The following is a 13,967-nucleotide window of genomic DNA, read 5'->3' as shown; positions in this document are numbered from 1 at the left end:
TTATCATGTCATCACACAGTATAGAAAATTGTATCAGAAAATATGGCTGAACTTAATGTAGTAGCTGAAATGTCAGGAATAGAGCATCTTTCTTATGAAGTAAACCCAATAAAAATAAAGTACTTGTTATTATTAGTCGTTTAGCTACTATTTTAGTAGTTTTTCCATTAGTAAGCATATTTGTTGATTCTGTTTTGTAACTTATGTTTTGAAAACTGTTAGATTAGCAAGCTGAATCATTATAGTTTGCCTGTTCATCATTTTTTAGTTTTGACTGCTCCTAAAACTGTCCTCTTGTGTAGCTTTCTTTCAAGTACAAAGGTAAGCAGTCTTGTCAGAAAACAAAGTGAATCTTTATTTGCAAAATGAGGTGGGAAGAGAACCGTTCTCAGACTATGAAATTACTTTTGCTAGTGCTGTTTGAAATATTGAAATTCCAACGCATTTGTTGACAAAAAATAATGCTTTCAAGTTGGTCATGCATGTCTCTTATTTATTGTTTTCCTGATTTGTAAAATAGTTACTTGAAAAAGCTTGTATTAGCAGTTGTCTTCTATAGCACTGGTAAGGTGTATGCATATTCATTTTAATATTGTTAACTGTTGCTGTTATGAGTGTTCTGTGTGATTGTTTAAACTGTAATACAAACTAAAGGTCTAATTCATAGATTTATAAGCTGCTTTTTTTTGAGGGGAAAATTATGGTATTTATTATAATGATGTATTTGGAAGAATATTTAGAAAAGAATGCGGTAATATGTATTTTGAAAGCAAAAGGTACATATACCTCTTCTAATATTTAATAGCCACTGTTGGTTTATATCTTTTACAGAATTCAACAAGTCCACCTCTTAAAATGTCTAATGTGGAACGAATTACGAATATTCAAATTTTGATTCTGTTCTGCATCCTCATTGCTATGTCTTTGATCTGCTCTATTGGTTCGGCTATATGGAATCAAAGGCATACTGGAAGAGACTGGTATCTTGATCTAAATTGTAAGATGTAAAATAATATATTAATATTTTAGTGTTTCACTTGTCTTTGTGTCAAAAACCACACTGTGGTTTTTATCAGTCTGTCTGTGTTGGTAATCAGGCTGGGTATATCACAGCAAGTATAAAATTACCTTACTGTGCCATATGAGCTCTTGCTAAATTCAAACCTACACATCTTTCAGTCTCTACATCACTGCAGCTTTGCAAGGTCTGTATCAACATTCCACTGGCATAAACAGTCAGCTTCCTAGACATGGCACTAAAACTATTTTAAGCTATTGCCAATAGATTACATTTAAAGCTGTAGTGTCTTTTCTGAATTTTTAAACTCCCTCATTTCAGGAAACTGTGTCGTGGCTTTAGAATATTTACTGTACAGGGATCTAACTAATTATTGGCTGCAAACATCATGTTTAGCAGACTACTCCTGAAGAAGATAGACCACAAATATCTAACATACTGGACGGCTGTACTCATGGTAGATGCAAAGCATATATGATGTTACTTGGGCCTTTATGCCAGCATGTGACATATTGATGTAATTTGACCCTCCACAAGGAAAATAGATTTAAAGGAAGTTTTCATAAATATACTTTATGGTCAGTTATTCATGTTTTCAGAACTTCTCATGATAGGCCTAGAGCCTTCTTTACTTTGGCAGTAGAAGCAGAATTAGGCTTTCTGATCCTGAAATAACAGTCTTGAATGCAAAACTGCTGAATATGTTCATCAAAGTAGGGATTGTTGAGTAGTTTGATCAGTTTTTAAAGAAATGTCTTAGAATTGTTTGAAGGCACTCTGCTAAAGTTTTTGTTGAACAAAAGTTGTCTGCATTTATGATTAACTCTTCTTTATTGAGAACCTTGCTTCTTTTTGATGCTGGCGAAGAGATCTATTTAAAGAAAGAAACTTAACTTTCATATTTCCATTGTGAGATGGAAAAAAGTGAATATTGACAGTTTCCAGTCATATAAAAGAATTGCATTAGACGTGCTTCATTTGTTATTTTTTCAGCTGGTTCTTTTTTTTCATTTTATTTTTTTTTCTTTTCTGGGAAACATAGAAGTTTTCAGAATATGGTGGTTAGCACAGTAGTGAAGTGGTTCAGAAGCTTTTGGTTTTATTTCTGAAAAAAAAGAAGCATGAAATAGTGGCCATTAATATTTTCTGTGTTCTTCAAGTGATTATCCTTGTCAGTCTATTGCCTGATATATGCCCCATGATTAAATGAATTGTGTTGGGATTTGTGGGCTACATTCAGCTCATAGTTATTCTTGTACCAGATACTTTTAATACGTAAGAAACAATTTATTCCCCTTCCATAGTTACTTAATTTTGATGTGGTAGTGAAACAGGTTCCTAACACTGCCACATCTTTCTGAATGCTGTTAGCATTTAGTTAAAACAATCTGTTGCCCATGGATGATAAGTAAAAAATTGTAACATTAACAATAAATATCTGAATATTGATTTATTTACAGGTAGCAATAGGTATCAAACTTCATCTGATCTTTGTAATCACTCAGATTGTCAGTGTCAAGGTGTATGTTAGCTCTCTGGTCTTTGACTTGTACTTCCTTTGGTGCTGATGAAAGTATCCCAAACCTGCTGTCTTGGATCTTAAGAGTAACAACCAGACCCAGATTCCATATAGAGCAGAAACCTGTCTGGTGCTGCTTTTCTTCAGCTGATCTTTGAAAACAGACAGGCAGGCTACATCTTTCACCCTTTCACTGTATTGGAGAGCAGACTGCTCTTTCTCATTCACAACCTCTCTGAAGTGCTACTACTAGAGTTATCTCAAGCTTTGAAAGGAAAAAGTGTTTTAAAACTGCATGTTAATATTCACATTGTCAGTTCTGTTAAAATTTGGTTAAACTGTAATTTCATCTCCTTCTTGTGTGGTGTGAATTTACCTTTTTCATCATATTTTGCTGGGTTGAGGAGGGGAGTAGGAAGGTGTGAGGGTGAGTGGAAAAACCCAACTCATTCTACTACACTACACATTTTCTCCCTTTAAAAATATGAAACTCTAAAATATAGAGTTTAGAATTTGGTTGCTGTATATAGATATTCCCAGATTATAATCTTTAAATGTAGCAGAAGAGGGAGTGGCTGGTAAGATTGCTTTTTAGAAATTGGAGATGGCAAAGATCTCTAAATTTGAACTCTGTTAAAGAGATCCTTAAATCTAATTAAGTCCACATTTCTAGGCAAGTGATACTATATTTAATTCTCAAGTTTCTTCTTAGGCACAGATACTTTAAAAATCAGGAGTTAGTGCAATACTCTGAATACACTGTATATATATACTTTTAAGTTTAATGTTTAATTTTTTTTTTTTTGCTTTGTCTTTTGGCAGATGGTGGAGCAAGCAACTTTGGATTGAATTTCTTGACTTTCATCATTCTCTTCAATAATCTTATTCCAATCAGTTTGTTGGTTACACTTGAAGTTGTTAAATTTATCCAGGCTTATTTCATAAATTGGGTAAATATCATTTTTACAATATGCATTAACTTCTAAAATCAAATGGTGTACGAGTGAAATGATTGCTTCTTAGAGTATATTTTTTTCAGACTTTTTCTCAATGTAAATATTGAAATATTTTGTTTATTAATACTGGAATCTGAAAAGGTAATAATAAATGGGTTTATTGAGTACTTTTATAATTGCAACAGTCCTTTTTGGAACCTGTTTTTTGTGCTTTGTGTTTTCTCATTACTAATATTCAGGTATCCATTTCACCCAGAATGATCAGAAGAAAGTGTTTTGCAGTCCAGTGAAGTTTTGTCTAGTTTCATTTCTTCTAAGTGTACTGCATGTTTTGTTGGGTCTTTTTCAGTATTTTGCTGATTTTTTGTTCCCACTGGTTTTTGTACAACCCACTGGTTTTAATACAAAGCCAGGGTCTTTAGTATTACCTCTTGAAAAATATATAAAGATCACTTTGGTTTGTTTTTTTTTATTATTTCCTTAATGAATTAGTGGCAGGTAAAGAAGGGTTTACTCCCTTTCGCTGTTTGGGATGGGGGTGAAGTGTTCTCCTTGAAGCCGTGTAAGTGCGTTTAATAGCATGCCTTCAATTTTTCCAGTTTTTCCCAAATGTAAATTATTCATATAATTCTGAACTCCTTAATCTGATTTCTTGATCAACTGATTTCTGTATGTAAGATATGTCATGCAGATACAGATAAAAATTTATGTGGAGTAGCAGGTGAAGTGTATGCTTGGTTTTAATAGTTCAGTCTTTTTGTGAGCCATCAGCTAGTTTTAGTTTCTTCGTTTCTTTTGTGCTATAGAACAAATTGTTGACAAATAAGACAATGTAATTAAAGTCTTCCTTCATGTTCTTTATTTTAAAATAAACATTCAACAAAGGCTCACCCATTTTGAATGTGTAAATTGGCAACTGCTTATACAAATCCAAAACATGGTTTTATCTTCTGTTCCCCCCACCATGTAACACCATGGTGGGATTAGTTGTCTTTATCTTAATCTGGGACTTGAGACATTATCTGAAACATTTTCTTTGTGTGTGTGCATGTTGATACAGAGAAGTTGGTCGTCTGCAGTCTGTTGCACCACATTGCCATACTTCACAATGATTTGATCTTTTGCTGTATTAAAAAATACACTCTGATTTATTTATTTTTTAACAAAAAAAAGAAAAAAAAACTCCAAAAAACCCAAAACCAAACACACCACTTATAATGTACCCTACATTTATTGTGTACTCTTAAATTTATCTTTGTGGTTTTATCTCAAGGCATGTTTATCTTACTGCTTAGAAATGACTGGTTGTGTATACAATATAAATAGATAAGACCTACTTCTACGTGTAACAATATAGTATTTTCGCTTGCCAAATCTGTTTTAGATACATGGGTACAACAGTTTTTGAATAATAAAGATCACTGGAAATAATCAGTAAAATCTCAAAGAATCATACAAATTTTTCGTTTTCAAGAGGAAATCTAATTTCTTCAGGGGACTCTAGGCAGTGATCTGATTGTATCTCTGGTTTCCCTTGTTGAAATAATCGTAAGTAGATAACTTGTATAATTTTTGGTCTGCTCTTCTACACTTAGGTTTTCTATTTATATGCTGAACTTTTTTGTAATAAGTTATGGAAGACTATTATTTAATTTTTTTTTTTTTATCTGCAGGATATAGACATGCACTATGAACCTACAGACACTGCTGCAATGGCTCGTACTTCCAATCTCAATGAAGAACTTGGACAGGTAGAAAAAAAATACTGGTTCTAACTCTGTGTGTTGAAATTACTCATAGAGTCATAGAATAGTTAGGGTTGGAAAAGACCTTATAATCATCTAGTTCCAACCTGCCTGTCATGAGCAGGGACACCTTGAACACCATGTCACCCAATTCTGTGAAGATTTATTTTGGAAAACTTACATTATTGCCTTAGTCTTTGTTTATTTCTGTTCTCTTCCTTCTGTCAGATATTTTTATAAACACTTTGCAATATGTGGGGAGTTAACAAAAAGAGCAAATCTCTTTTCTGAAGTACATGAGGGCTGCACATACTGAAGGAAGAATTTCCCCCAAGAGATCCTCAGGATTTAAGAAAGGCAACTTTGGTGTTGGGAAAACCAAAGCTGAGTTTTCTTAGCTGCAATTCCTGCTTTCCCATTGTGCCCACACAACAACAAAAATACAGATGAGGCATAAAACTGGCATGCAGGATTTCTTGTAACTGCTGATTTGACTAAGTCATAATCCCTCAGAAACAGAATCTTTAAGTAGGAAATGCAGAATAAATTTTGCTAATACATAGCCTTATTAGCTTCTTGCATAATGCAGTTAGTGCCTAATTAAGAATACTGTGATTTTTTTTAATGAGAAATAAATTTTAATTTAAATGTAATTTAAATTTAATTTAAATTAAAGTTGAGGTTTACTTTTGACTAATAGAACCTTTGCTTCAGCAGAAACCATTTCATTTCTATATATATTAACTTTCTTCTTAAGATTAGGTTCGAACAAAATTTAAATATATCACAGATAATTTTATTTCAGCTTCAGTTTTAAAATACTTTAACTACTAGTTTTCGGAGAGGAAGGGTTTATGATGTTAGGGAAATAGGAGAGTACGTAGGAAGGAAGATATTTCATCTATTCCTGCAACTTAGCATTTCTGAACTCTTGTTTTTTTCCTGATGTTTTGGCTTTAAGAAGATATTTCAGTGTCAAAAAAGAGGGGTTAGATATGCATGTAGACACTTCCCTTTTACTGTATTTCTTTCTGTCAGAAATTGAATATTTTATTAGCGTAGACATTGTTCTTCACTGGTTTCTTGGATTTCAATAAGTGATGGAGAGCTAAGTATACCACCATGTGCTGAAGCAAGCTTAAGCTTCCTGACATCTCAGTTGATTAATATGCTTGGAAACGGGTATCAAAACCATGCATCTGCCACATTCATGTATTGGTTGGTTACTGGTTGTTGGTTTTTTTTCTATAAACTGTGAAGAATGCAGAACTGGTAAAAATACTTAGTGTGTTGATAGTCATGAATTGCATTAAATATGTAAATAGCTGCTGAATGTTGATGTGTAACGACTTTTATCATTCATTAAGGTCAAATACATATTTTCTGACAAAACGGGTACTCTGACATGCAATGTCATGCAATTCAAGAAGTGTACTGTAGCAGGAGTTGCTTATGGGTATGTATTTTTATATACTTTCCATTATCTATGTGCCTTTCTTTGCCTCTCCATATGCACCCATCTGTTTAATGCAGTTAAAATAAACTACAGTTAAAATAAACTTAAACTTGGCAATATCTAAAACTATAATTCAGTTTGTGGCTGTGAAATGTTACTTACAAGAGGTATCATCACTTCAGTTATGACATCTCTTTTTGCAAAGAGGAATAAAACTAAAATTTAGAAATCGAAGGCTTGCTGCTGGAACACAACTTCCATCACCATGGAAGCAGGAACTACACTACTGTAACCACCATCCAGATGGCTTTTATGAATACTGTTCTAGTGGCATAACTCCAAATATCAATTCTTATAAAAAATCTCTCCAAATTAAGGCAAACAAAGCATTTTACTGTTTCTTTGTCAATAGATGCAGCCAACTCCTTCAACAAGAGTTCATAAAAGCTTCAAACTTTGAGGACTGTTTACTTGGAAAAAAAAAGAAAATACTAGAGTAATAAATAAAGCAGAAGTACCTATATTTTAAATGCCAGTGTGGCTTACCAGCATGTGAAATGCTGGACCTGGGCCAATCTTGGCGCATTCAGTAGCTGTTAATTAGACATTTCTAGTACTAGGTAGAGAGGAGGCTGTGGTCGTAAAGTGTTGGCTTGTACTAAAGGTGTGGTGGCTTTATGATTCGAATCCTTTTAAAAATCCTAATTTTCATGAGTCTAATCTAGACTTTTGGTTTTAAAAAATTTTATATCTTTAATGCATTAACTATACTGATGGGTTTTTTAGTTGTATTAAAATACAGATAAGTGTGTGTGGTTTTACATACACACACACACATATATATGGCTCAGTTTCAACCACTTGACCTAACTCTGTGACTTCAGAGAAACTGCTGTGAACTATTTTCAAGTTCGTTCTATAACAGTTTTTTCAAGATAAAAAATACATTAATGGTCATGGCACTTAAAATCAGTATTTGATAACATGGCTCAGAATTTCTTCATCTCAAGTTGGTATAGCACAAATTCTAGAAGTTCTCCATCATGAAACCTAGGTATGAATGTAGTTTTTAGGAAAAAAAAACCCACCAAATTTTCCTTACCAGTTTTCTGGTTAGCACTGGTGTTTAGAAAGCAGAGTTTCTCTTTACAGCAAATAGCCTTATGGCGTCTCTCATAGCTACTCTGAGAATAGAGTCACTCTGTTTTTCTGTATTAATGCAGATAAGAAGTTGGGAACACAGGAAAGGGTAGAAGTGACTGTTCCATCTCCTATGCTTCCTCTTTCTAAGTGTGCTACAAATTGTGGTATGTTTAAACCTGTGTCGTCACAGGGCAGAGTCCTTCATGTGCTATGACTGGCTGTAACAATGCATATATACTGAAATATAAAGCAATATTTGTAAATAGGGCAACTGTCTTTATATCTACTGGTATAAGTTATTAAGTAGATAAGCTTTCAATTGAAAAAAAAATATCATTTATAGTATATAAAACCTCAAGAGAAAAAATCATATTTTTGCAATATTTTATTGTTATCTAAGCACTAGCAAAATACTTTGTTGAAATACCTTTAAAACTTCTTTTTTTAGTAATTTGATTTCATTAACTAACTTCTTTCTATACATAATTGAATTTTTTAGCCTTTGTGATTCTTTTTCCTCTCCCTGTTTCTGTTCTTCCCTTACTTCTTGTGCAGCCATTGCCCTGAGCCTGAGGATTATAGTGTTTCTTCAGATGATTGGTAAGCTCTAAAAATGATTTAGTGTATGGTGTTTGTTGAAGATTCAAGCTTAAAAACAGTGAGCAAGATTTTTAGAAACAGAGCTATATGTGACATATTTTAATCAAAGTTTATTTTATCTTCAAATTGTTGCATATTGACAATCTCACAGAAATTTACGCCATCTATAACATATTCTGTGGCATTAGGTTGTGTACTCTGGAACAGAATTGCAAATAGGATCACTGAGATATAGTACAGTTATTTTCCTGACAATCCTGTGTAATTCTGAATTGCTTGTTGGAGAGAAAGTTTTAAAATCTATTAAGGTAGCTGGTATTAACTTCTTTCACACTTTTCTACTGTTACTTAACAATAGGTAGCTGGTATTAACTTTTAGCACACTTTTTTTACAGTTAACTTAGCAATAGGTTAGTAATAATCTCTAACATGTTGGAATGCAAAGTCCGTATTTGAAAGTGAAAAATGTGATAAGTTATTGTTAATGTTTTACTTCCTATAGATAGTTTTAGAATATTAGCACTATATAGTTCTTAACTGTGTATCAGACAAATACTCCTGGGGTCAACATTAATCTCTTAATGGGGACCTCAGGAAAGACTAAGTCCTGGCTTCCTTTCTGCTACCATTAGCATGATGCCTTGTACTACTTCATCATACTTTGTTAAACTACGTATTTTCAATGCTATTCATATAGATCAGGGAAAAAATGTCATTTACTTAAGATATCACTGTTGTATTTGTTGAAAGTTACAGCAAGATGTGTCACACAAAACTGTGCTGTGTTGTTGTCTTATGTTTAAAAAGTTTTGAGGTGAAAAAAATTGCATTGCTAGAGTAGAATTAGTAATTCTTTATTTAGATTATAAAAAAAAACAATACCTGAAAAATACCTCCCACATGCACATGAAAAGTGGCACATATGCACAACCCAAACTCTTAGCTGACCTGAATATCCTCATTTGATGTAGCAGCAAGGTATTTCTTTGAAAGATGAATAAGAGTGCTTAACTGCAAAAGTGTCGATTTCATTAAAATAATGCAATCCTTACATGAAATTAAGCATGCTTGCTTATAAAATATTTATGAAATAAGGCTGGTTTTGGCTTAATCCACATCAAAATCTTCATAAGCATATCTGAAATGTGTAAATTGAGACCTGAACAGTAGTTAAAAAAAGGCAATACTTCTATAAGCAATTAGCATCTTGTAAATACTTTTGGAATAAGATACTTAAGAATTTTTTGTGTGTAAATCTATTGCAATTAATAGTCTCGGCTTGACAGTAACATTTCTAGCCCTGAAATTGCTAAAGTTGTTAATTCCAAATATTTTCAATATTTTTTTTAATTAGAAAAAATGTGTTCCAGTTGGACAAAACATATACCTGCAAAAGTTTTTCCTTTTTTTAGCACTGAGAATCTGGAACATATTTTGAAGTCTCTCTGTCAGAAGGTTTGAAGCAAACAAAGTATAAACCTTAGACTCTAACCATATTTAACATATCTGAAGTTATTAATATTTGACACTTCAAGATCTGTTTGCTTTGCATTTAAAAAAAAAGGGGGAGGGGGGTTGGTGACTAAGGATGCTTCGAATTTCTCACTTTAATTACACATTTTTAGAAAAAGTAATTCTTGAGTGGCTGTATAGAAGCCATATTCCTCCATGGTAGTACAGGACTAAACCAGCTCAGTTTCGGGTTTTGTGAAGAACCGTTAGACTGCCTTTGATGTATATGGCTTATCCTTCAACTTAGATCACAGAATGTATTCACTGTCTTGCAAGATTATGTGATCCAAGGCAAGATCCAAAGTAAATTGATAAAGAATACTTTCCTCCAAATGTGTTTACTTTTCAGCACTGTTTTAGTTCACTGAGATTCAAACTCCACTAGCTTGTCTTAATATAAAGTCAGCTGCAGTAACAAGTCTTCCTAGAAGTACCTACAGTTTTGAGCTCTCAGCTTCAGCCAGAAGATTTATACAATTTGAGAGATGTTAGTGTATGACTTTGTTTCTCCAGAACCATCTCCATCTTGCATCTCTTCAGTCCCTGCTTCACCACTGTTGCTGTGTTCTTTGGCTGTTTACTAAGTGCCTTTTTGGTTGTGAGTAATAGAGAACAAACCATCTTCATACAGACTTCCCTGATGTCTGAACTCAGTTTGCTTACTTCTTTCAGATACCAGACTTTCTTTTCTGAAGCATTTGCAAACCTATTCCAAAACTGCTGATTTCTCAATGAAATGTGATTTCTTCAGACATATCTTTTTCTGACTCCCTATTGTAATTGCATGCTAGAGATCAAAAAGCAAGAAGCCACAGTCTTAACACTGTTGATATATTTTTACTTCATCCTGCATTAGTTGAAGTCACCAGAGAAACTTCCCTGGGTTTAAGTGTATTTCTATAAATTAAGGTTTCTTAAAATTAGATGAGCTTTGGAGATGTGAAACGAATACCTTTTCATTTCTCACAGTGTGTGATTGCAGCCTTTATTGTAACAGATAAAAAACAATTTATGCTTGACCTTAGCACAGTAACGTGGATGATTTGTGTATGAATTGTCAAGAATATGCTAATGATGATCTCTTTTCTACTGAATTATTTTTAGGCAGGGCTCACAAAATGGAGAAGAAAAACCGTTTAGTGACTCATCATTACTGGAGAATCTTCAGAGCAATCATGTAAGTTCTGTAGAAACAATTACCATTGTTTTGTGAAATCAAACCACTGCTTTCTGTAAGTCAAGATTATGTCCTTTAAAGGAAAATAAATAAATTATACCTTTACATAAAATAGGAATGGATACTTGACCTCATGAATACTTTTATAATTGTTTGTTGTCAATACGGATTAGATATGGCCCTTCTTTTTTTTCACATTTTCTTTTTTTGGAAATGGCATGATTCAGACGCTATGAATCTGAAATATAGTAGTCTTACATTCTTCATTCTGTGGGTGTTTTAACATTATTCTTGCTGACCATATGATGCTGTGACATCCATCAAAGCTTTCAGGATCAGTCAAGTTAACTTCTGTCCTGACATGACTTAGTATTTCTGTGCCCAGTCTTAAACAGGGATCAACCATATACATTGTTTTTGTGTACATGCTTCCATGAGGTTAGATCATCAGTTCAGATAATTAAATGAAATAAGCATTCTAAAGGCTGGTATTTACCCTAAAAAGACAATACATTTCACAGAAAGTCAATAGCTTAGTTTATGATTTGACAAAGCAACAGTACCATCATTCCACTTTCTGTCATTTGTACAAGGGATGTTTTTGCCTAGTCATAAGCAAGAGCACCTACCTTTAATAGTGCAACTATTCTCTTTTTGAAGAGAGTAAATAAATTACTCCTTCCTTTAATTTTTTTTCTTCTCAGGGTAACAATCAGATTGAAATATTTTATTAATAAAGCAGAGGGGGCTCTTATACTTACTGCACAGTCTATTTTTATCTTCAGTGCTAGCAACAGACTGCTTGGAAAAGGCATTGTCCTGTTACTACTGTTGTCTAGAGTGAGCACACTTGGTGTGCAAGTGGATGAATCTTGAAAGTTTTCTGGTAGATACGTGGTATTAAGGATATATAGTGTGAGCATACAAGCTAAAAAATGCATCTGTATACATCTTGAAGTTAAAAATTAGGGCACACATTCAAAGAGATTTCACCACTATATGTTAAATGTATTCTGAGATGCTTTGGAAAAGGATGTGTAATTCAGGCTTCTGAATAAATCTTAGAGGATCTGGAGGCCCTCAGTGGAAGAGGATAGGAGCCTGCTCCCAGTAGTGTTTCTGCACTATGGAATTAAGTTAGGTTTTCAAAGATTATTGTATTTTATAGAGTAATTGTGATGTCATCTTCATTTTTATGGAATCATAAAATCATACAGATTGAAAAAGAGCCTTAAAATCATTCAGTCCAACTGTTAACCTAGCACTGCTAAATCCACCACTAAACCATGCCCCTAAGCACCATGTCTACATGTCTTTTACATATGCCCAGGGATGATGACTCAACATCTTCCCTGGGCAGCTTGTGCCACTGTTTTTTTTGGTGAAGCAGTTTTTCCTAATATCCAGTCTAAACCTCTGCTGGTACAACTTGAGGCCATTTCCTCTTGTCCTATTACTTGTTATGTGAGAGAAGAGACTGACATCCACCTTGCTTTCTGGTAGTTGTAGGGAGTGACAATGTTTCCCCTGAGCCTTCTCTAGGCTAAATAACCCCAGTTCTCTCAGCTGCTTCTCATAAAACTTGTGCTCCAGGCCATTCACCAGCTTTGTTGCTCTTCTTTGGACACACTCCAGCACCTCAATGTCTTTCTTGTACTGAGGGACCCCAAACTGAACACAGTGTTCAAGGGGTGGCCTTACAATATAATAAATATGCTACAAAAAAACTTGATTGAGGTGGGCAGCTGCTTTAAGCTTATTTAAGGGGAATGCTGGCATTTCTCTTGAATATCCATTCAGGAGTCCATTCATTTTGCAAATCTCAGTTATACTCATGTTTTTAGCTGTATTTGTCAATAACAACTAGTTTTCTTGTACACACTCTTTTCCCCTCTTGGCTAAATCATTTGAAATTGTTTCAGCTTTGTAGACTCTGAAGTGCCTGAGATGTACATTTAAATGTCTTACTTTAAAAGCTGACTGCTTGACCTTGCATCGTTTTCCACATGATTTATGGGTTTGGTTGCTACATCTTTGTAAAGGTTCTTAAAAACTGTTGTCAAATACAGTATTAGACAAAAGTAATGTAAAAGGAAGTATTTGTAGTAAAAAAACAACTTCCAAAGAGACAACAGTGAATAAAGTAAAATTCTTTCAATACAGTATTCAGACTTACCTTCCCTATAAAATGCTATTGAAATATTCACTGTTATTAATAATAGGTTTCTGGTTATCTACTTTTGATTGTTATGATAGCAAATGACACTAAGTGGTATGTATATAGACAGTATTGAAGTACAGCAGTGAGAAGTCATTCTGCATGCTAAAAATTAGTGTACCGATAATGTCTGTTTTGTTTAGTTTCTGGTAGTTTTTAAAGAACAGGGAAAAAAAATCTTTCATTAGATTTTACACTACTATTGTTTGTCCATATCTGTTACTACATTTCAGTTAGTTATTGCTTAATCGCACTCTGACATTTTTTTTTAGCCAACTGCACCTATAATATGTGAGTTTTTGACAATGATGGCAGTGTGTCATACAGCAGTTCCAGAAAGAGAAGGTGATAAAATTATATATCAAGCAGCATCTCCAGGTGAGACTCAGATAACTGAATTAATGTGAAGTATTCCATTAACTCAAGAAGCAAATTTTATGCAACATTTGTTGGGTTATGTTGGGTTTTTTTTTAAATATCTTTCAAAGTTAACAAATGATATATCCCTAAAAAAAAGAAAAGGAATGGGTGTCAGCTAAAATCTGTTTTATCAAAAAAGGATTTAGACTTCTGTAATTTGCTTTAGAAAATACATATGAGTGTCCTGTGGATTATGTAAGGGC

The 13,967-nt window shown here is 33.6% G+C and overlaps 1 protein-coding gene across 3 annotated transcripts in view; it reads left to right on the top strand.

Moving 5' to 3' along the window:
* The window catches only part of ATP8A1 (ATPase phospholipid transporting 8A1), a 110,338-nt gene that overhangs the window by 32,800 nt on the left and 63,571 nt on the right, over positions 1-13,967 (top strand). For 2 of the 3 annotated variants that reach the window (XM_034064719.1, XM_034064720.1), the window contains exons 11-17: positions 832-997; positions 3,360-3,487; positions 5,167-5,244; positions 6,606-6,694; positions 8,393-8,437; positions 11,054-11,126; positions 13,617-13,722. In XM_034064719.1, the coding sequence (XP_033920610.1) occupies positions 832-997; positions 3,360-3,487; positions 5,167-5,244; positions 6,606-6,694; positions 8,393-8,437; positions 11,054-11,126; positions 13,617-13,722 (685 nt within the window). The remainder of the gene's footprint in view (positions 1-831; positions 998-3,359; positions 3,488-5,166; positions 5,245-6,605; positions 6,695-8,392; positions 8,438-11,053; positions 11,127-13,616; positions 13,723-13,967) is intronic. The other variant, XM_034064721.1, reaches the window with a different exon arrangement.

Source organism: Melopsittacus undulatus, chromosome 7, assembly GCF_012275295.1.
Source record: "Melopsittacus undulatus isolate bMelUnd1 chromosome 7, bMelUnd1.mat.Z, whole genome shotgun sequence".
In the NCBI taxonomy this organism is placed as follows: Eukaryota; Metazoa; Chordata; class Aves; order Psittaciformes; family Psittaculidae; genus Melopsittacus; species Melopsittacus undulatus.
Note: the sequence above shows the minus strand (reverse complement) of the source record. Positions and strands in the feature narration are given on the sequence as shown.